At 37.4% G+C, this 21,537-nt stretch overlaps 2 protein-coding genes and 1 pseudogene across 2 annotated transcripts; 2 read left to right on the plus strand and 1 right to left on the minus strand.

Annotated features, from left to right (window-relative positions):
- The first annotated feature begins 181 nt into the window (after positions 1-181).
- LOC126582826 (protein SPIRAL1-like 3) lies at positions 182-1,624 on the plus strand (annotated as a pseudogene).
- Positions 1,625-2,556: 932 nt separating this feature from the next.
- Positions 2,557-6,082, plus strand: LOC126582821 (uncharacterized). Its single transcript, XM_050247030.1, has 10 exons — positions 2,557-2,742; positions 3,216-3,345; positions 3,949-4,087; positions 4,165-4,377; positions 4,468-4,606; positions 4,980-5,130; positions 5,217-5,326; positions 5,409-5,506; positions 5,589-5,658; positions 5,805-6,082. The coding sequence occupies exons 1-10, from the start codon at positions 2,650-2,652 to the stop codon at positions 5,892-5,894; spliced, it is 1,233 nt and encodes a 410-aa protein (XP_050102987.1). The 5' UTR covers positions 2,557-2,649; the 3' UTR covers positions 5,895-6,082.
- Positions 6,083-18,137: 12,055 nt separating this feature from the next.
- On the minus strand, positions 18,138-21,312 carry LOC126582817 (receptor-like protein kinase FERONIA). Its single transcript, XM_050247025.1, has one exon. It carries the CDS (start codon positions 20,966-20,968, stop codon positions 18,251-18,253), a length of 2,718 nt encoding a protein of 905 aa, XP_050102982.1. The 5' UTR covers positions 20,969-21,312; the 3' UTR covers positions 18,138-18,250.
- Positions 21,313-21,537: the final 225 nt, after the last annotated feature.

Below are 21,537 nucleotides of genomic sequence, written 5' to 3' on the forward strand. Positions count from 1 at the left end.
CTTTGAGTAAACATACAAAAATGAAACATGTCACACCAAACCTTTGGAACACAATTCATTGCAAAATTTCCAGATCGCAACCATCGGGGATATATTTTATTTTTCTCTCATCACGCGAGTTATAGTCAGTTGGACGAGTTGCCACCTCACCAACGTGGGTGCGCAACTGTGAATCATTGATCCCAAATAACGCCATATGCGGATTCGAACCATATCACCAGCTCAGAAATTGACCATGTCTCTGGTTAGAAAAAAACAAATCTAAACGCGAACAAACCTCTCTGTTGCTTTTGCAGGGCTCCAAAATTCAGGCCCCAAGAGCAAGAGGAAGCAAAAACAACGTACGTTAATTTTCCATTTTTTTTTTTTCTATCTGTGCAAAATTCAGATCAATTACCATGTTTTCTTTGCCATGATCTGATTGTTTGTTTCTGTTTTTCCAATTTCATGTTAATTATCCCCCCTTTTCTCTGGTAATATATGTCAATGCCTTGTGCACATGAGGTGGTACATTTTCTTCTAGGGCTACAGTTTTGTTCTTCCTCGTTTAGAGTGCATATGGCTAAATCACTATCTTGTAATGCGTCGATAATCTGTTGTTGTATGGACCAATTTTGCATTCATAGGTATCTTTTAGCTGGGTTTTGCATACGTCATCACGATATAAATCGTACAATACCCTCTTTAATTATCAAACATAGGTTGGCTTGTGATCAAAGTCTAAACTTTCAAGTGCAAATGTTGCCGTCCTTTGAAATAACATGTTTGGTTTGGGACTTGTTGCTGGAAATAGGAAAAGAAAACATGGGGCGTGGAGTCAGCTGCGGTGGTGGAAAAAGCTCTTTGGGGTATTTGTTTGGAGGTGGAGAGACTGCCACTGCTAACAAAACCCCAAAAACTACTAACAGCACACCACCTCCACCCCAGAATGCTAGCCCAGCTCCTGCTCCTTCTCCAGCTCCTGCTTCGTCACCGAGCGGTAAGCAGCTTCCAGCCGGAATTCACAGCAAGCCTACGAACAATTACCTCCGAGTTGATGGCCAGAACTGCGGAAATTTCATCACGGTGCGTAATCTTTTAATTAGTTTACTTGTTTCATAGGCTTATGGTTATAACTCTGTCTTTGTCGCATAACCATGTCGTGCAAGTCTAGTCCGGCTATGACACATGCGTCTGTTCTGTAACTGTGGACAGATTATTGATAGCATGTTGGTATCGTTGTAGCAAAAACAATGTACCACCATGTTATCGTACGTTATTTAAAATACAGATACAATATTTGATGGCGCATTCGTTGTTTATCAAGTGAGGATATGTTTTTGTTGATGACGGGTTATGTATGTGGATGCAGGATCGTCCATCGACCAAGGTTCACGCGGCTCCCGGTGGCGGATCATCCCTTGGCTATTTGTTTGGTGGTGGGAGTGGGAACTGAAACTTGCTTATATAGAAATCACCACAAGCACTGATAATATACACAATTATATACATATATGTATGTATAATTCAGAAATATGAATACCTACATGCTCCAGAAATGTCATGTTTGCAAATGTAATGTTGTATGATGGATATAAATTTGGCTACAAATCCAAATGCAAGTGCATAATGCACTGGTTCTGCAGTTCTTTGTCGTTTGGCCTTCATTGTACTCTCTACTTCATCCATTCACTGACTCGGACTCGTTTGAAATTGCTTTTAAAAGTGTTAAAGACGCCTTCTGACAATTAAAAGCGTTTTCAGCAATGTCTGATTAGAAAAAAATAAATAGTTAAAAAATAGTTTAGGATTTGTAGTGCTTCATCGGAGAAGCACTTATCTAGTGCTTCATGAAATGCATGTTCGTTGAGAGCGTCGTCGAAAAATGCTTGGTACACACAATTGCAATCCATATGAACATATAATTCGAGACTCAATCAGAATTTGGGATTAAAACTCAATCCAGCTCAATCAAAGTCATCCTACTGCTAAAATTTATAGAAATAAAGTATAGAGTCTGTTTTTACTCAACTCCCCTAACCCCTAGTAAGTACGTAAAATAAACACGATTAGCTAATTTAACACATGTCATGATTTTGGAGTAGGGGGCGGTAACTGTCGCTTTGGGTAAGGGGGTTGAGTAAAAACGGACTCTAGAGTATAGCATTATTTAGGTCGAAAACAATAATTAACTATTGATATATGACTAATTAGCAAATTATATTAATTTTTCACTAATTTTTTATTAAAATTTAAATAAATAACAACTCTAAATATAAACAAAACTTATAGTCAAATCTAGTAGCGTGGACTTGTAATTAAGCAAAGTATTAAAGCGATGGGTGATGGAGCCTTGGTCAAATGAAGCATGGTTGGTTGAAATCTGTTCACTACTCTTGTGAAGTCACTTTAAACACGCCCTAAACCCCTCGAGTTAGTAGGGCACCCCACCCTTATGAGTGGGGTTGCAAATAAATGAAACTTATAGACGATAATAACCATCTATAATCGCACACGAAAATTATAGACGATAATAGCCATCTATAATCGCACACGAACTTAGATGATAGATAGCTTAAGCCTCGGCTAGGGTTTTCGTCTCTCTCTCTCTCCCTTGTCTGTCTCTGCTGCAAAACAACAACCAAATTGCAGCTGCGGAGAGCTCCAACAATGACGACTGTGGTGCAAACCTCCGAGGAAGATCCCGCTCTGGCCGTCGTCCGATTCACCTCGGAGCTCGCCTGGGCCGACGCCGGCCACGAGGTACTCTTCTCTCTCCTCTCTCAATTTCCCCCTCCATGTTTTCTCTGCGCATTTAGGTCAAGATATGATTGTGTTGTAGTTTATTCTATATTCAATTCGGTGGTTGGATGCTTTCCACTCGGTTTATTGGATCGAGTCATTGAACTGAATTTTAGGGTTTGTTAGTGTTAATCTGTGATTAGATACTGGATTTGTTTTCTTAAATTTTAGTTCTTTGTTGCGTATTACATGATTAATCTCTAAACAGCTTAAGCCTACACTCAGTTTTAACTGTAATGCTTTCAAATCCGAAGCTTGGGTTTGCCGAATTTCGTGACAATGTGAAGGAAGATTTGATATTTCACCACCATTTTTTCCTAACAAAAGAAATCCGAAATACTTGCGGATGTAATGTGTGTATAGATACTGTGCATATGTATATCGTTACGGAAGTTGGTGAATTTCTTTTTATCTTCGTCATGACTAACTGCCAGGTTGCTGAGCCACAAGTTACTAGACTATGTGCTGAAGCCCAAGAATGCGTGGAAATGGGCAGGTCGTTCGATTTGGTGTCACTTATGCTTACATCGGCTGAGGTCATATTGTCAAAGGTCTCGGAAAAAGGTACAATTTGTATTATGAAAATTTTATGTACTATTTTGAAGAAGTTAAGTGGATTGAGGGGCTTAGTATTGCATTCCATGACTGTATGTTCTCACAAATTTACCATTTAGCTGATTGATGTTGATGTGAAGGACATCATGTTGATGGTACAGAGGTTTTTCTTCCAATCCTCGTTCATCCACTATTATTTAATTTTTGCTTGAAGTTCTATAGCATAATTACATCAAAGTTCTGCATATGTTTTTGGTCAGTGACGTAGATGCTCAACAATGTAGAAATTGAAATTGCTAATATTCTTTAAAATGTTCCTGATCAATGCTGGACGTTATGGACTTAGTGAATCACTGTGATGCATGGGCACGGTGGTATCCCCTCGTATCCTTGTGTTGTGTCATGTCATGTCGTATTCCCTTGTGGTTGTTAATTTGACGTATCTCCGTGTCAAGTCGTATCCCTGTGTCCGTGTCCATGCATCGTAGGTGAATCAACTCATTCAATTATTAGAGATAATTAAGTGATAGCTTAACGGTTTTGTCAATGTTTATCATACACAAATTCATGCTTTTTTTTTTCTTTTTTTTTTCCTATTTTTTTTCCTTCTAGATCTTGAGTGCATATTCACTGTTATCTGCAATGTGGTTACAAAGTCGGAAAGTCCAGATGAAGCACTTGAGATGGCAAAGCTTATATCCTCAAAGATTACTCAAAAACCAAGTGACAAGCCTGCACTGCGCGTAAAGATGTATGATACCATTGTGATCACGAATTTAGCTTTTTTGATTTTAAGTACTTCTGACCGTTTTTCGTTGTTCTTTACAGTTTGTTCAATCTGTACAACCTACTGGAGAACCCATATAGCCGGTTCTTAGTCTACTTGAGTGCGCTTAATTTGGCAATCAATGGGAAGGTCGCTGAACATGTCATCCCTTCATTCAAAAAGGTGGAAAGTTTTTTGAAAGAGTGGAATATTGGGATCTCTGATCAGAGGCAGTTATTTCTTGCCATTGCTAATGTTCTGAAAGAACATAAAAAGTATGTTTTGTAATATTTTTTTCTATATATACATGTCTCTCCTCGATTTGTTTTAAGAACAATTGGTTGTATTGTCTGTTGTATTTTCAGCTTGGCAAAGGAGTCTTTCAAATTCCTGACCAAGTACTTGGCGACTTTTTCTGGTGAAGATGCACATACATTGAGTGAAGCCAAAGAGGAAGCTGTACGCACAATTGTTGAGTTTGTGAAGGCCCCAGACATGTTTCAGGTTATTTTTGTAGGATCTAGTGGAATTTTGAAGATTTTTTATACTAATCTTTTGGGCCGTATTTCTCTTTGGTGACTCTTCATCCTTATTTACTTGTGATAGATCCTTTACAAAGTAAGTTACATTTTCTTGTTAACAAAAACTCTATTTTTATGTGGTGGATCCAGTTGATTGTGTAGTAGTTTAAAATTGATTCATATAAAGTAATATATTAATACTATTGTTTTTCTGGCATTAGTCTGAATAAACACACGACGAAGTGCTGGTTTAAGATCAGCACTTCAAAACAACTAGGCATTTGGCTGTGATGATCATATCGTCCCCTTCCATTAGGCATTTAGATAACTGATATGTCAGTTTTGTTATGCTGCAGTGTGATTTGCTAAATATGCCTGCTGTAGAGCAACTGGAGAAGGATACTAAGCATGCATTGGCCTATCAGCTTTTAAAGATCTTTCTGACTCAGAGGCTGGATGCTTACTTGGAGTTTCAGGCTGCAAATTCTGATTTACTGAAAAGCTACGGTAAAGTTTAGTTTCAACTGACTGCGTTTTCTTTGGACTATTACTTTGTTTTATTTGTCTAAATTATGCTTTTTGAAACGTTATAGGTCTTGGCCATGAAGACTGCATAACTAAGATGAGGTTGATTTCTTTGATGGATCTTGGTTCTGATGAATCTGGACAGATTCCTTACGGTGTTATCAGAGATACTCTTAAGGTTAGTTTGGATTACCTTTCTGGTTCCAGCGGTTTTTATTTGACATCATGGTTAATTATGCTTATGCACTTCGTTTTGGCAGATTAATGATGATGAAGTTGAACTTTGGGTGGTAAAGGCAATAACTGCCAAGTTAATGGACTGTAAAATGGACCAGATGAATCAAGTGGTGATTGTGAGGTTAGTTTGTGTTTCATACCTTCTGCGTACACACAAAGACGTATATATTTGTTCTTGAACTGAATTGGCCTTTCATCTGCAGCCGCTGTACTCTCAGAGTATTTGGGGAAGAACAATGGCTTACACTAAGAACAAAGTTAGCAACTTGGAGGGTAAGTAACTGCAGCTGCGTTTTCATTACTGACTGCCCACTAAGAACCGATTTTGATTGCTATCGTATGAAAAACCACTCTTTGTATTATATTGTTCGTATATCTTCATTATACAATCGTATATTGACAGAGTTCTTCATTTTCAGGGTAATATTGCAAACGTTATCAGCACCATTCGAGCTAACAGGATAGCTGACGATGGATCACAGGCAGTGCAAGGCTTAGTTATTCGTTAGAAACTTACGTCTTAACGTAGGTGCCTGATTGACTTATGAGAGGTTGAACGAGTATTATTGGTTCCCAGTTATTTTCGACTTGGATCAAATGTTTCTGAAAATTTTGACAAGAACATAGGCGCTTGTTTACAAATGTTATAACATTGTACTCTTGTGAAATGACGATCGACTGCTTATTCGTTGGGCAACTTCTGTTGCATTTTAAAACAGGAAAATTAAGAGCACTTGGCATTTGTTTTTTCTAGAAAACGCTTCTATGGCCTAGAAGTACTTTTAAGTCGCTCATCATCTCCCATTCGGATCGTTGACCTCTGAGATTTCGTTCATTTGCAGCACATGATGTTAAATTGTGAGGTGGCAGATACTTCATGAAGAGTCTTACTTTTAAAAGTCTTGTTTGCATTCCTCAAACCGAAATGATAAGAAAGTTTAAATCTTTCCAAGATTATTGACGATTGAATTTGTAATAAAATAAATAAAATGAAATAGAAAAATAAAGAATCACTTCATACATCCGGGACCATTCAAATTTCACATGGCAAATAGAGGGCGAAGACTTTGTTGTTACCCATCTTCTTCCAAACAAACTCTATCCTTACTGACTTTGTTTAAATGCAGAAATCAGTGGCCGATTAACGATTAACGATGAACCGTCAATTTGTTTGATTCATATAATAATAAAATGGCCAAAGGTTAAAGCCAAGCCACTTCCAATTCCTCTGAAAACTGAATTCTTGAATTGAGATTTATATATCATAGAGTTCTAGGGCAATATATTACAAGCAGAATATTACGCAATTCTTCTTAAATAAACATAAATAGCAAAGCACAAGACACAGAAATTGAAATAGCACAGATATAATTATATTTGAGGATGACGATAACAGCCTTTGTTGTACGTGCCGCAGTTTTCAAGTCTTACATCTGGTCTGGTTGTAGCGCAGGGGGGCAGCCTTGTCCGACCACATTGCGGCGTTAGCGTGCCAAAGGAAATTGGCTGTGTTTGTTGAACATTTGAAGTATCCAATTCCACCAAATGCCTGAAACTATCATCGGGCTCCAGTAAATCCAAACCCTCCTGTGGAATAAGCTGGCACCGGCCGAAACGCCCGTCACACCAGTTGGAGACGTTGCTGCTCTTGCTCATCACCATGCAATGGCTTGTGCCGGGCAGCTGCGAAATCGTCACCATAAGCAGCAGCATCATCACCACCACAGTTGCAGGAGAATCCATGATATCGATCCTTCTTTTTTTCTCCAAATATTCTTATTTTCTATATGCTGGAGCAACTGGAATAGTACATCTCATGCATCCGGATGGGTACTACTTGTAGGCTATGGCTTATGAAAAAATCCGACAGTGGTCACTAGTTGCAACTTGTATTGTACGAGCCAATCAGCAAAGAACAAGCATTCCTACTTGACATTTTTTCAATATTTTAAAATAAAATTTTCTTTATTATTATTTAAAGATTATTTTTAAAAAAAAATTTACTCGATTTAATCCTTTTGTTGCCTAATAAATCGACAATTATGATAATAAGGAGCTTTTTTTATTGTGAATAGTTTGATTTATATAAAGGGAACTTTAACAAAAAGCACCCGGTACTGTTCACTTTAACGAAAAACCACATTTTTACACTAAAAAGTCAATCCTGGTACTATTCACTTTACCCTTTATTTTGTCCTTATCATTAAAACTCAAAGTTTTCAAGCTCTTTTCATTAGTTTTCCTTTATATAAATGATTAAAAGACGTTTAAATTGGATGATTTTTTTAAAAAGATAATTGTTAATGATAATAATAATAAAAAAGCAATTGTATTATAATTCTTATCTGAGAATAATTTGAGCCAAGTGTTGTTCATTGGCCATGCATTGGTCCCATTGGGTCTTTGGATTTTCGCATTCATGATGCATACTAGTCTTCTGCCAACTATCACAGAATTGTCGGCTGCTGTAATCTTATCTCTTACAGATAGCGCAATAATTTTTTTTTAATATTAAAATAAAATAATTTGGAATAACCTTATAATAAAAGGAACTTTAATGAAAAGCACCCGGTACTGTTCACTTTAACGAAAAACCACATTTTTACACTAAAACGTCAATCCTGGTACTATTCACTTTACCTTTTATTTTGTCCTTATCATTAAAACTCAAAGTTTTCAAGCCCTTTTCATTAGTTTTCCTTATAATAAATTAGTAAAAATATAGTTCAAATTTATTTTTAATGAAAATAAAATTTAAGATCTTTTATTTACAAATAAAGATAAATAACATTAAAACATAATACTAAATAGCATAGAAACGCCATATTAGCTTCACAGCTCACAATCAATCACTGCACTATCGCTGGGAAAAAAATAGTGAACTAAAACATCATACTTTCCGATCAAATTAAGCCACTCGTTTATTTGAGAACAATATTTGGTTACTTAAGGATGAGGAGAATCTCTTACTCAAAACTCTTTGTATTCATATCATATAAGTTTGTACTTATGATTAAAACTACTCATATTATAAATTACTCTATAAGATAAAAAAAAATGAATTAACACTAAGATCGTTTAGTCAATTTATTGTAGCAAATACATAGACGGTTCGCAATGCTTTGACCAATTCTGTTTTTATACAGTTCGATGACTAAACAATATTAGTTTTAATTGATTTTTTGTAGATATAATATTTATGAAATGATTTATAATATGAACGATTCTAATAATAAACACGAAATTTTATGAATCGGCAACAAATAATTTTGATTAAGAACTACACTTATTATTTGAGTAGTCAAGTATTATTCTTTATTTAGTTGCTCCTTCTATGTCAGTGTGAATTTATGAAAAACTTAGTATACACGGTCATTTGAAGAAAATCTTGTACAAGACTTTGGTATAAAACGCTACTCTGATGGTAAATTAATTTGTTCAATGACAGTCTGTCTATATATGGGTTTTGGTTTTGCAGCATTTATACTTATTAGGTTATTATTGGTGAGAAAGTCCTACTTGTCAATCATTGAGTTTAAAATGCCAAAAACACCCTTAATCATTGTAAAACTTTTAATAGAGGTTAATCACGCATACACCTTTAAAATTTCTGTTTTTTCTTTTTAAATCTCCTCAAGTTTTTGAAAGCAACACAAACATCATTTGACGTTTCAAAATAATTTTACAAACCCCTCTCCATAACACCCCCCCAAAAAAAAAAAAAAAAACAAACAAACAAACAACAACAAGTGAAAGAAGTGGTCACCCCCACACCCCCAAACACCTACCTTGGTCCCTTTGGCTCTTTGGATTTACGCTGTGTGCGCACTATGACCAGTATGCGCACTATCAGAGAATTGTTGCCTGCAGTGAGGACACACATATAGTGCGTCCCTTCCAATCCTCTTTTTCTTACTTTTTTTAGATGTCAACTTGATTTAATTGCGATCGTTCAAATATAAGAGAATTAGAGAAAAGAAAATTTTGAAAATGAGAGAATTTTACTCCCACAATCAATCACTGCACTAGTCATTAGGAAAAAAAAATCAGTGAACTAAAAGATTATGCTTCCCGATCAATTTAAGCCACTCATTTATTTGGAAACAATATTTGACTACTCAAGGATGAGTAGAAACTTCTTAAAATTTTTCATGTTTGAACTACAGAACTTGTGCTTATGATCAGAACTATTCATGTTATGAATCATCATGCAAAGATCATCTTTGAAAAAAATATCAGTGAACTGAAGGTTCATGTTGTCCGATCAATTCAAGTGTCCCTTTAATTGTATAATGACATGTTATGTTCGGCTCTGTATTTCGAGCATTGAAAAATCTGTAGTTGTTATCCATCTTCTTCCAAACAAACTCTATCCTTACTGACATTATTAAAATGCACAGTCATCAGTGCCCAAAGGTTTAACTTCCGATTTATGATGAACCGTTAATTTATTTGATTCATATCATCATTAAATGTCCAAAGGTTAAAGCCAGGCCACTACCAGTTCCTTTGAGACCTAAATTGTTGACTTGAGATTTATAAATCATAGAATGCTAGGGCAACAGATTACAAGCAGAATATTATGCAATTCTTCTTAAATAAACATAAATAATAAAGCACAACAACAGAAATTGAAATAGCATATATGTAATATAAATTCCAATATTAACATCCTCCTTTCTTGTACACGTAGCAGTTTTCAGGATTGCCAGCTCCGGCGAGTGGATGGCAGAAGCATACGGTTTCCGATCACATTGCACCGCTGACTTGTCCTGCTGTTGCTCATCACCATGCAATGGCTTGTGACGGGCAGCTGAGACGTCGTAGCCATAATCAGCAGCATCATCACCACCACAGTTGCAGATGAATCCATGATATGTATATTATATGTATGACCGATCGAATTATCGATCCTCCATTGCTTCTTTTCTCCAAATATTATTTGGAGTTTTTAAACTTTAATCCTTGAAGAAGATTAATATTTAATAAAAATATGGTGTTAGATTGGATATTGATTTTAGTTTTTTAATGTGTATTTAATTCAAATTTATATTATATTTTTATTTTAATATTTAATAGATATTTTCTTTAATATCATTACATTAAATTTTAAATGTATTATTATACACATTTTAATTCATTAATTTTATTTAACTTCCTTTAATAGTGTATCTAAACGTCTGTATCATAATATATTTTATTAAATTAGTGTATCGAAATGTCTGTACCTGAATGTATTGTAGTACCTAAATTTATTGTAGTGAATTAATGACACATAAGAAAATATGCAAAAAAATAAGTGTACCAAATGTCTGTACTTGAATATATTGTGGTACCTAAATTTATTGTGGTGAATTAGTAGCACATAAGAAAATAAGCAAAAACATAAGTGTACCGAAAATCCCGTACCTAAATATATGATACTAAACTAGTATACCAAAATATCGGTATCTAAACATATTATACTAAACTAGTGTACTGAAATATCCGTACCCAAATATATTATACTAACCTAGTGTACCGAAATGTTCGTACTTAAATATATTGTAATGAATTAGTGACAAATAAGAAAATATGCAAAAATGTAAGTGTACCAAAAAATCTCTAAGAAAATATTTTCTTATGTAAGATACGTACCATAATGACAATTAAAATTTATAATTTTTCATAAAATTTAATTTATGAATACTATAAAACTATAAATAAAAAAGATAAACATTGAATACATATGCTAGCATTAAATAGAATCTAGGAATTAAATTCAATTTTTAATCTTGTATAAGACGTTTTTCTAAACTTCATCTTATTTAAGAATTAAAATCTAGTTTTCTATTCATATTTTCTATATGCATGAGGACTAGTATATCCCATATAAACCTAATTAAGAGTGCCACCGTCGTTGCAACTTGTTTTGTGTCACATCCTAGCCCGAGCGGGACCACTTTCTGGGCTCAACTCCGCCGTAGCACGATATTGTTCGCTTTGGACCCCGACCACGCCCTCACGGTTTTGTTTCTGGAAACTCACACGAGAACTTCCCAATGGGTCACCTATCATAGAATTGCTCTCGCGCGAACTCGCTTAACTTCGGAACTCAAAGCCAGTGAGCTCCCAAAATGCCTCGTGCTAGGTAGGAATGAGAATATACATATAAGGATCACTCCCTTGACGATGTGGGATCTTACAATCCACCCCCCTTAAGTGGCCCGACGACCTCGTCGGCACACCACGGTCAGGGTTAGGCTCTGATACCAAATTGTCACATCCCAGCCCGGGAGGGACCACTTCCCTAGGTCGACTCTGGCATAGCACGATATTGTCCGCTTTGGGCTCCGACCACGCCCTCACGGTTTTGTTTCTGGGAACTCACACGAAAACTTCCCAGTGGGTCAACCATCATGGAATTGCTCTCGCGCAAACTCGTCTAACTTTGAAGTTCCGACGGAACTCGAAACCAGTGAGCTCCCAAAAAGCCTCGTGCTAGGTAGGGATGGGAATATACATATAAGGATCACTCCCTGGACGATGTGTGATCTTACAATAATTGTAACATCCCACATCGCCCAGAGGAGTGAATCCTCTATGCCTTATATGTATATTCCCATATCTACCTAGCACGAGATCTTTTGGGAGCTCACTGGTTTCGAGTTCCATCTTAACTCCGAAGTTAAGCGAGTTCGCGCGAGGTCAATCCCATGATGGGTGACCCACTGGGAAGTTCTCGTGTAAGTTCCCAAAAACAAAACCGTGAGGGCGTGGTCGGGGCCCAAAGCGGACAATATTGTGCTACGATGGAGTCAAGCCCGGGAAGTGGTCCCACCCGGGCCGGGATGTGACAATTTGGTATCAGAGCCAATCCCTGGCCGGAAGTGTCCCGACGAGGACGTCGGGCCCTTAAGGGGGGTGGATTGTAACATCCCACATCACCCAGGGGAGTGGATCCTCTATGCCTTATATGTATATTCTCATCTCTACCTAGCACAAAGCCTTTTGGGAGCTCACTGGCTTCAAGTTCCATCAGAATTCCGAAGTTAAGCGAGTTCATGCGAGAGCAATCTCATGATGGGTGACCCACTGGGAAGTTTTCGTGTGAGTTCCCAGAAACAAAACCGTGAGGGCGTGGTCCGAAGTTAAGCAAGTCCGTCCGAGAGCAATCCCATGATGGGTGACCTACTGGGAAGTTCTCGTGTGAGTTCCCATAAACAAAACCGTGAGGGCGTGGTCGGGGCCAAAAGCGAACAATATTGTGCTACAGTGGAGTCGAGTTCGGGATGTGACATTTTGTATAGCCAATTAGCAAAGAACGCTCCCCTCATGACATTAGTTCACTATTTTAAAATCATATCATTCTTAAAAAATTCATTTAGTTCAATAAGAAGATTTAGTCATTCAGTTGTTCTAAAACAAATCCATAATTATGATAACATGTAATAATTTTATGGTGAATCGTAAATTTGTTTGATTCATCTAAATAAAAAAATGGCGTTCAAATCGAATGAACTTTTTTTTATATAATCATTATTGATAATAAAGAAACTAAACAGTTGTATAGGTTAGCCTTTACATTTGTTCATCCATTTCAATTACATTGCCATGTCTTGTTATTCCTTTAATGAAAAAAGAAACTAAACAGTTTATGTTATAATATTTATTTGATAAAAGAGAAATGCTAAGAGCATCTCGACGTAGATATATTACAGTAAAAAATGATAATAAACTCTCTCAAATTGACCCTTCAATTTCTTAATGGCTTTGAATCGATTGAAAACAAAACCTTTTGATGTCAAATTTATTAAATAGGTTTTTAATAGATGTACTATAATATATAATAAATGTTTTTGTGTTTTTCAAGTATTCGATTGGTTATCTCAATCATTGGAGCCCGCAAAGAGATAAAAAAAATTATAAAATGACATTATTATTTAACATATCGGTGGAGCAAAAAATTATACAAAATATCAAATTGTCACATAAGCCATCAAATATTGTTTCGATGTTTAAAATTTGACACCTCATTTAGAAATGCTCTAAGAAGACTCTTTTAAAAGTAAAATTCTCCATGTACTTTCTACTATCTCATATTTTTTAGGGATGTGCTATCCACACACCATTTTTTACTTCTCACACACCTTTTGTTGATTTATGTCCCTTGATTTTCTTCAATTCATCCGATTCGACGATCGAAAATTAAATGGATGTGTAAGAAGTAAAAAATGATGTGTAAATATCACATCTCATTTTTTATTTTTATAATATTTATAGATAATTAATGTTAAATTGTAAAGTAGCCGAGAATTTATCTAGAATCTTGACAAAGTCTCCTTAATTAACAATTCTCTTAATAGAATTATGTCACGTCTAAAGAGAAAGAATTTGAGCCAATTATTGTCCATTGGCAATGTAATCATGCAAACCCCTTGACCCACCCCCACCTTGATCCCCTTGGCACTTTGTTTTACGCATGCATAAATGGATTCCTATATAGTGCGTGATACTGGCTCCACATGTCACAATCAATCACTGCACTAGTCTTTAGGAAAATAAAAAGTATCAGTGAACCGAAATTGTTTTTAATTGTGATTAGAAGTACACCAAATATTTTTATACAAATGATAAGAAATTTTAGACTTAAAATTATTAAATTTTTAACTTATATATCTTATTATTTATATAATAACACGTAATATATCACTATATTTTGATCATACTAAAAAAATATCTCGATAGAATCGAAAGCTCATGTCATCCGATCAATTTAAGCCACTAGTATATTTGGTTGGTCCATCCGCGTCAGCATGTGAATTTACAAATAACTTAGTAATAATAATAAATTATTCGAAGATAATCATGCACGAGAAATATTAAAAAGATTATCATAATTTAATATTAATTTATGTGTTAACATTATTAAATATTATGTCTAAAATATAAAAGATTAAAAAATTCATGAAAAGTTTCATTTTTAAAAGAGTTTTCTTAGCATTTCTCATCTTCCACAATACTTCTATTACTAGTCTGAAACTCTATTACGATAGTATCTTAGAAATCTTAGAAAAAATGTTAAGGAGGCATTCTTAAAGTAAGATTCTCTATGATTATCTGTTACCTCACAATTTAACATTAATTTGTGTGTTAACATTACAAAATATTTACTTAAAACATGAGGACAAAAGGTCTTTAAATAGTTTCACTTTTGAGTGAGTTTCCTTAGTATTTCTTATATTATTTTGTTCCATAAATGTCTCTTTAGATTATAGAGTATATTTTTTCGCTCCAAATTCTCTTATTCTCTTATTTAAGTAGTTGCGATTAATCCACGTCACTATTTTATATTGACTTTTTTATACAGAAAAAGAAAGAAAAAGAAAAGTGAGAGACGATGGAAGGGAAAGGAAAGAGATTTGGAGTGGAAAGATGTCACATCCCGTCCTGAGTCCCAACCACATCCTAAGCTCGACTCCACTGTAGCACGATATTGTCCGCTTTAAGCCTTGATTGCGCCCTCACGGTTTTGTTTCTGGGAACTTACGAGCAACTTCACAGTGGGTTACCCATCATGGGATTGATCTCGTGCGCTACTCGCTTAACTTCGGAGTCCCAATGGAACCCGAAGCTAGTGAGCTCCCAAAAGATCTCGTGCTAAGTAGGGATGGAAATATACATATAAGGATCACTCTCCTGGGCGATGTGGGATCTTACAATCCACCCCCCTAAAGGGGCCCGACGTCCTCGTCGGCACACTTCCGACTAGAGATTGGCTCTGATACCAATTTGTCACATCCCGGCCCCGGCCCCAACCACATCCTGGGCTCGACTCCACCGTGGCACGATATTATCTGCTTTGGGTATTGACCACGCCCTCACGGTTTTGTTTCTGGGAACTCACGAGCAACTTCCCAGTGGGTCACCCATCATGGGATTGCTCTCGTGTGTTACTCGCTTAACTTCGGAGTTTCGATGGAACCCGAAGCCAGTGAGCTCCCAAAATGCCTCGTGCTAGGTAGGGATGTGAATATACATATAAGGATCACTCCCTTGGGCGATGTGGGATCCACCACATCCCCGGCCCGCTCTATCACCGTAGCACGATATTGTCCGTTTTGGGCCCCAACTACGCCCTCACGTAATATATCACTATATTTTGATCATACTAAAAAAATATCTCGATAGAATCGAAAGCTCATGTCATCCAATCAATTTAAGCCACTCGTATATTTGGTTGGTCCATCCGCGTCAGCACGTGAATTTACAAATAACTTAGTAATAATAAAAAATTATTCGAAGATAATCATGCACGAGAAATATTCAAAAGATTATCATAATTTAATATTAATTTATGTGTTAACATTATTAAATATTGTGTCTAAAATATAAAAGATTAAAAAATTCATGAAAAGTTTCATTTTTAAAAGAGTTTTCTTAGCATTTCTCATCTTTCACAAGACTTCTATTACTAGTCCGAAACTCTATTACGATAGTATCTTAGAAATCTTAGAAAAAATGTTAAGGAGGCATTCTTAAAGTAAGATTCTCTATGATTATCTGTTACCTCACAATTTAACATTAATTTGTGTGTTAACATTATAAAATATTTACTTAAAACATGAGGACAAAAGGTCCTTAAATAGTTTCACTTTTGAGTGAGTTTCCTTAGTATTTCTTATATTATTTTGTTCCATAAATGTCTCTTTAGATTATAGAGTATATTTTTTCGCTCCAAATTCTCTTATTCTCTTATTTAAGTAGTTGCGATTAATTCACGTCACTATTTTATATTGATTTTTTTATACAGAAAAAGAAAGAAAAAGAAAAGTGAGAGACGATGGAAGGGAAAGGAAGGAGATTTGGAGTGGAAAGATGTCACATCCAGTCCTGGGTCCCAACCACATCCCAGGCTCGACTCCACCGTAGCACGATATTGTCCGCTTTAAGCCCTGATCGTGTCCTCACGGTTTTGTTTCTGGGAACTTACGAGCAACTTCCCAGTGGGTTACCCATCATGGGATTGATCTCGTGCGCTACTCGCTTAACTTCGGAGTCCCAATGGAAACCGAAGCCAGTGAGCTCCCAAAATGTCTCGTGCTAAGTAGGGATGGAAATATACATATAAGGATCAGTCCCCTAGGCGATGTGGGATCTTACAATCCACCCCCCTAAAGGGGCCCGACGTCATCGTCGGCATACTTCCGGTTAGAGATTGGCTCTGATACCAATTTGTCACATCCCGGCCTCGTCCCCAACCACATCCTGAGCTCGACTCCACCGTAGCACGATATTATCTGCTTTGGGTCTTGACCACGCCCTCACGGTTTTGTTTCTGGGAACTCACGAGCAACTTCCCAGTAGGTCACCCATCATGGGATTGCTCTCGTGCGTTACTCGCTTAACTTCGGAGTTCCGATAGAACCCGAAGCCAGTGAGCTCCCAAAATGCCTCTTGCTAGGTAGGGATGTGAATATACATATAAGGATCACTCCCCTGGACGATGTGTGATCTTACAAAAGAATCATAATTCCTAATTAAATTGTACAAGGGTTTGGTTTTGCAGCATTTATACTTAGGAATTGGATCCTCTCTGAGGAAAAGCCTCGGGATCCTCCTGACCGACTAACATAGGCCGTTGGCTACAAACAGGAGGTCCCTCTAAAAGTTATAATAATTGTAGCCGTTGGATCAAAATCCAACGGCAAGTGTTATTGGGTCAAGAAGATCCCGAGGCTTTGCCTCGGAGAAGATCCAATTCCTTATACTTACTACTGGTGGTTGCTGAGAAAACCGTACCTGTGGAGAAATTTTTAGTTGTGACGAGAATACAGATGTTACACCACATATTTTTTATGCAAGTGGTGGAAAATTTTAAATTTTAAGTTATTAACCTTTTAACACACATAACCTACTATTTATATAAGGACATGTGGTATACCATCTCGTGTGACGGTCACATTGAAAAATCTCTCGTACATGTGGATCATTGAGTTTAAAATGTCAAAAACACCCTTAATCATTGTACAGCTTTTGATAGTTGACTATAAAGTACTTGACCAGAAGAAAAAAAGATAAAAAATATAAAACCATTTTTCAGAAAGATTTATTTGTTAGTTTCACACTCACAAATTACAAATAAAATACGTTGAGTTAATCTCAGTTTACTACCTTAAAATTTCTTGATTTTCAACTTTTATATATCAAGTTTTTTTTTTTTTTTTTTTTTAAATTCTAAAGTGCTACTTAAAGTTATAATTTTGAGATATTTTCATACCTCTGTTAAGGTTGCTGTTAAATTAGCCGTTAACTGATGTCGTGACACCTACGTGAACAATGATCAAGGCCCAGTCATTGTCCACGTGAGCGTCATGTCACTAGTTAAAGGTTAATTTAATAGCAGCTGTAATGGATGTATGAAAATGTTCCAAATTTATGACTCTGTAATGAAAAAAATTTGATGTACCAAATGTTGAAAACCAAAAAATTCAAAATAGTAAACTGAGATTAATCCAAATAAATTTATGTTGCATGATGATTATTATTACTTACACTAATAAAATCAAGTTTATGCTTTAAGGAAATGATTTATCTGCATTCATTTCCTCATTCTTCACGCTTCTATTTATTTATATCTTTTAATTTTTTTCACTTAAAAATCAGAAATAAACTTGAATGTGTTCAAAAAGAAAAGAATGTGTCACAATGCGTGTTTTACTTTTATTTTTCCTTTGTCAATACATGTTTTACGTTTAATTGGTTCAGGGAAATTGGAACAAAAAAATTACGAGTTTATTTGAAATTAAAAAAAAATACATAAATTACAAGTTGAGTTGAAATTGTAGCACATACACACCACTAAATAAATATGTGACACTGATCATCATCTCCCATCTTGATCGTCGATCCCAGAAAAGATTGTCCTCGACATCCCTTTGATCGGTTCGTTTGTAGTCGAATTTTGCTCACTACTATTTGTTTTGGTCATCCAATCCGATGACTCTCCCAAGCTACTACTAAACCCTAATGCATCACTATCGTTCATTACCGCAACCTCATCTTCTCCCTTCTTGTCAATGTCGAAACCTAATTCTCCTTGTTCCTCTTTTTGATGGAGCTGCAATGCAAATTCAAGCCCCCACACAACGTCATCCATCGACGGCCGATTGATCCCATTATCATGCATGCAACTCATCGCGACGTCAGCGAATTTATTCATACACGCAGTTCCGATCTTACCCTTCAAGTTAGGGTCCATAATTTGATCAAGTTCCCCCTTGAGATAGCAACTCTTTGCCCAGTGAGCTAGGCTCATTTGCTTCTTGTCTGGTCCACGCACTAAAGCTGGTCTGGCACATAAAACCTCACACAACACCACCCCAAACGAGTACACGTCAGACTTTTCCGTCAGCTGGTTAAGACGGTAATATTCCGGATCCAAATACCCGAAACTACCCTTCGCCACGGTAGTAATATGGGTCTTGGACATGGTGGTGGGGCCCATTTTCGACAACCCGAAATCGGACACTTTAGCCACCCATTTCTCATCCAATAAGATGTTTGTGCTCTTCACGTCTCGGTGAATAATCGTGTACTTCCCGCCTGTGTGTAGATAATGCAACCCACGAGCGGCGCCGATGCAAATTTGGAGTCGTTGATCCCACGAAAGAGGAGGATTATCGGTGTTGTAAAGATGGCCACGAAGGGTCCCAAGCGCCATGTAATCATACACCAAGATCATCTCACCCTCGTCCGTACAATACCCGATGAGTGATACCAAGTGCTGGTGGCGAAGTTGCGAGAGCAGCTCGATCTCCGTCTTGAACTCCTGGGCCCCCTGCGACGACTCGGACTTAAGCCGTTTGATCGCAACGGGGGTGGTCCCACTATCACGGCCGCCGGTGTTGATGTTCCCTTTGTACACGTGGCCGAACCCGCCAACACCAATAATGAAAATTTCGTTGAAATTTTCGGTGGCGGCTTTGATCTCCGTCAGCGAAAAGCAGTGACACAAATCGGACGGCAGAGATGAGCCGCCTCGTGAATTGGTAGAGTTTGCCGCTCTGCGGCTAGAGTGTCCGTAGCCCTTGACATATTTTCGTCGGTGTCTAAAAACCAAGAGTAACCCTAGTACGGAAATCACTACGAGTGCGGCGGAGACTGCACCAGCAACAACGGCAATAAAATGAGTCCTTGACCCTTTTTTTCTTGGTGGTATCACTTCTTTCGGATGAGGAAGAGGCGGATTGGGGTCTGGTCCGGCGAGATTACCATTTGTATCATTCATTTTGAAGATCTCCAGCCCGTTCAAAATTGCATCCAAGGACCTACTAACCCTCCAATGCACAGGGTGTGGTTGCAGTGTGATGGAGAGAGATACTTTCTTCTCGTTTCCGGTGACGGAAGGCATGAACACAACATAGTCTCTGTACGTTGGAATTCCATTCCCGCCACTCCAGTCGATTATGTCGGCTCGTGTTTCAGCCGTTTGATTGGCTATGTAGATCTGAAACACTCGGTCACCAATCTTGCTAATTTGAGGCTCAAACTCACAAAAATGAAGCCTAACCAGGTAAGAAAAATTGGGATGGACAGGAAATCCCCAGGTGAGGTTGTACCGCTGGTTGATGGTGGCGTTTGGGCCCATAGACCTCCCGGTTTGGTAAACTTGTTCCGGAGCGGAGTAGTTTGGAATTTTTGCAAAGTTGAGATGAAGGCTTGTGTTAATTGGTAGAGCGATGTACCTAAAACTTGCATTATCCAAGTAAGTTTGCTCAAATGAATAGCCCTCCCAGTTGCGGTACAAGCCGGTGTCTTCATTGAAAAACAACCCGCGTCCGCCTATGTTGATTCTGTAAACTGTCTCCATGGCAGTGTTGTTTTCAACGCGAATCGTATTTTCGGTGCCTATCATTTCAATCCCATGGGGGTCTTCTGGTGCAGTATAGTAAAGATTTGGGGGCATGGACACAATTTCAATTCCGTTGATAAACGCATACGCATCCGGGCTTGCTTTGCTTCCACTGGGAGTGAATGTGATGTTTAGACTTTGGTCTTCTTCCTCAATGTTGATGCAGAATTCTCTGTATAATGTCCCCACCTCATAACCATCGGCCTTGACAGAAGCATCGGCATTCACAGAAGCGTTGAAGTCCTTGAGAAGGGTAAATCCACTGGCTTTGACAGAAAAGAGCGCTTCGGAGCGGTCAAAGTCAGGGTACGAAACAGGGTAAAAGTACAAGCGGATGAACTTTTGGCCGGCGGTGAGGTTAAATCTGTAAGTAAATTCAGAGCGAGAAAGCCGAACTGTGGTGTAAGGAATTTGGAGGGCAGAGGACGAGGGAAGTGCTTCTTTGAACACGGATGTGTTACTACCAGCTGCTTGGTGTACATCTATGGGGGTAAACTTTGACTTGATATCTCCACTCCAATTTCTTTCATCATATTCATTAAATAACTGGCCGGGAGAGCCGCATTTAACAGTGATATCTTCCACCGGAGTGTAGATAGGTGGGGGATCGGCGGCGACGAGTGTGGTGGCAATGATTATGTGCAGAAACAAGGAAAGGGACAGATGAGACATGAAAATTGGTTTCGTCATGGTAAATTGTATGAAGGTGTTAAATTGTTGCTTGGGTTGTATGCATGAGTACACTGATCAGTTCTTGTTTATAGATGTGTCAAATGTGTGGTTGTGTGTTTCTCTCTCGCTAGAAATTGCTGAGATTTAAGTGGGTCATACGATCAGGAAAGACTTTTCAAGTCAAGTTTTGGAATAAAGATTCTCGATTAACATCTATCAGTCAAGTTATATCTTCTTTCTTGTGTATACGTAGGCAGTGCGCTTGACGAATAATCAACGAAGTCTTCGGCATGGATGTCATCCAATTTAAGGGTCTTTTTTTATTTTTCTTTATTTTTTTATTTTTTTTATTTTTTATTTTTTGAGTTGAGCGATATTGTCGTTAAGTTAGAAATTAGTTTGCCATTGATGGAGTTTGAACCCACGCCGTTATGTAAAGGCGCCACTCCTCTCCACCACTGTAGTAGAGGACCACCTGCTCCAATTTAGGGGTCTTGTTGCTTATTAGATGAGTTTAATTCCTTAAGTTTCAAAGTGTATCAAATGCACGCTCGTTTGATTCTATAAATGCCAAAAACAGTTCAAAT

Source organism: Malus sylvestris, chromosome 9, assembly GCF_916048215.2.
Source record: "Malus sylvestris chromosome 9, drMalSylv7.2, whole genome shotgun sequence".
Classification (NCBI taxonomy): Eukaryota; Viridiplantae; Streptophyta; class Magnoliopsida; order Rosales; family Rosaceae; genus Malus; species Malus sylvestris.

What these genes read in the sequence shown, in the direction of transcription:
- LOC126582821 (XM_050247030.1), top strand. Translation starts at nt 2,650, where the DNA reads ATGACGACTGTGGTGCAAACCTCCGAGGAAGATCCCGCTCTGGCCGTC. An exon ending in CCTGCACTGCGCGTAAAGAT is followed by an intron (nt 4,088 to 4,164) that starts GTATGATACCAT and finishes TGTTCTTTACAG; the next exon opens with TTTGTTCAATCTGTACAACC. An exon ending in TGATTTACTGAAAAGCTACG is followed by an intron (nt 5,131 to 5,216) that starts GTAAAGTTTAGT and finishes GAAACGTTATAG; the next exon opens with GTCTTGGCCATGAAGACTGC.
- LOC126582817 (XM_050247025.1), bottom strand. Translation starts at nt 20,968, where the DNA reads ATGACGAAACCAATTTTCATGTCTCATCTGTCCCTTTCCTTGTTTCTG.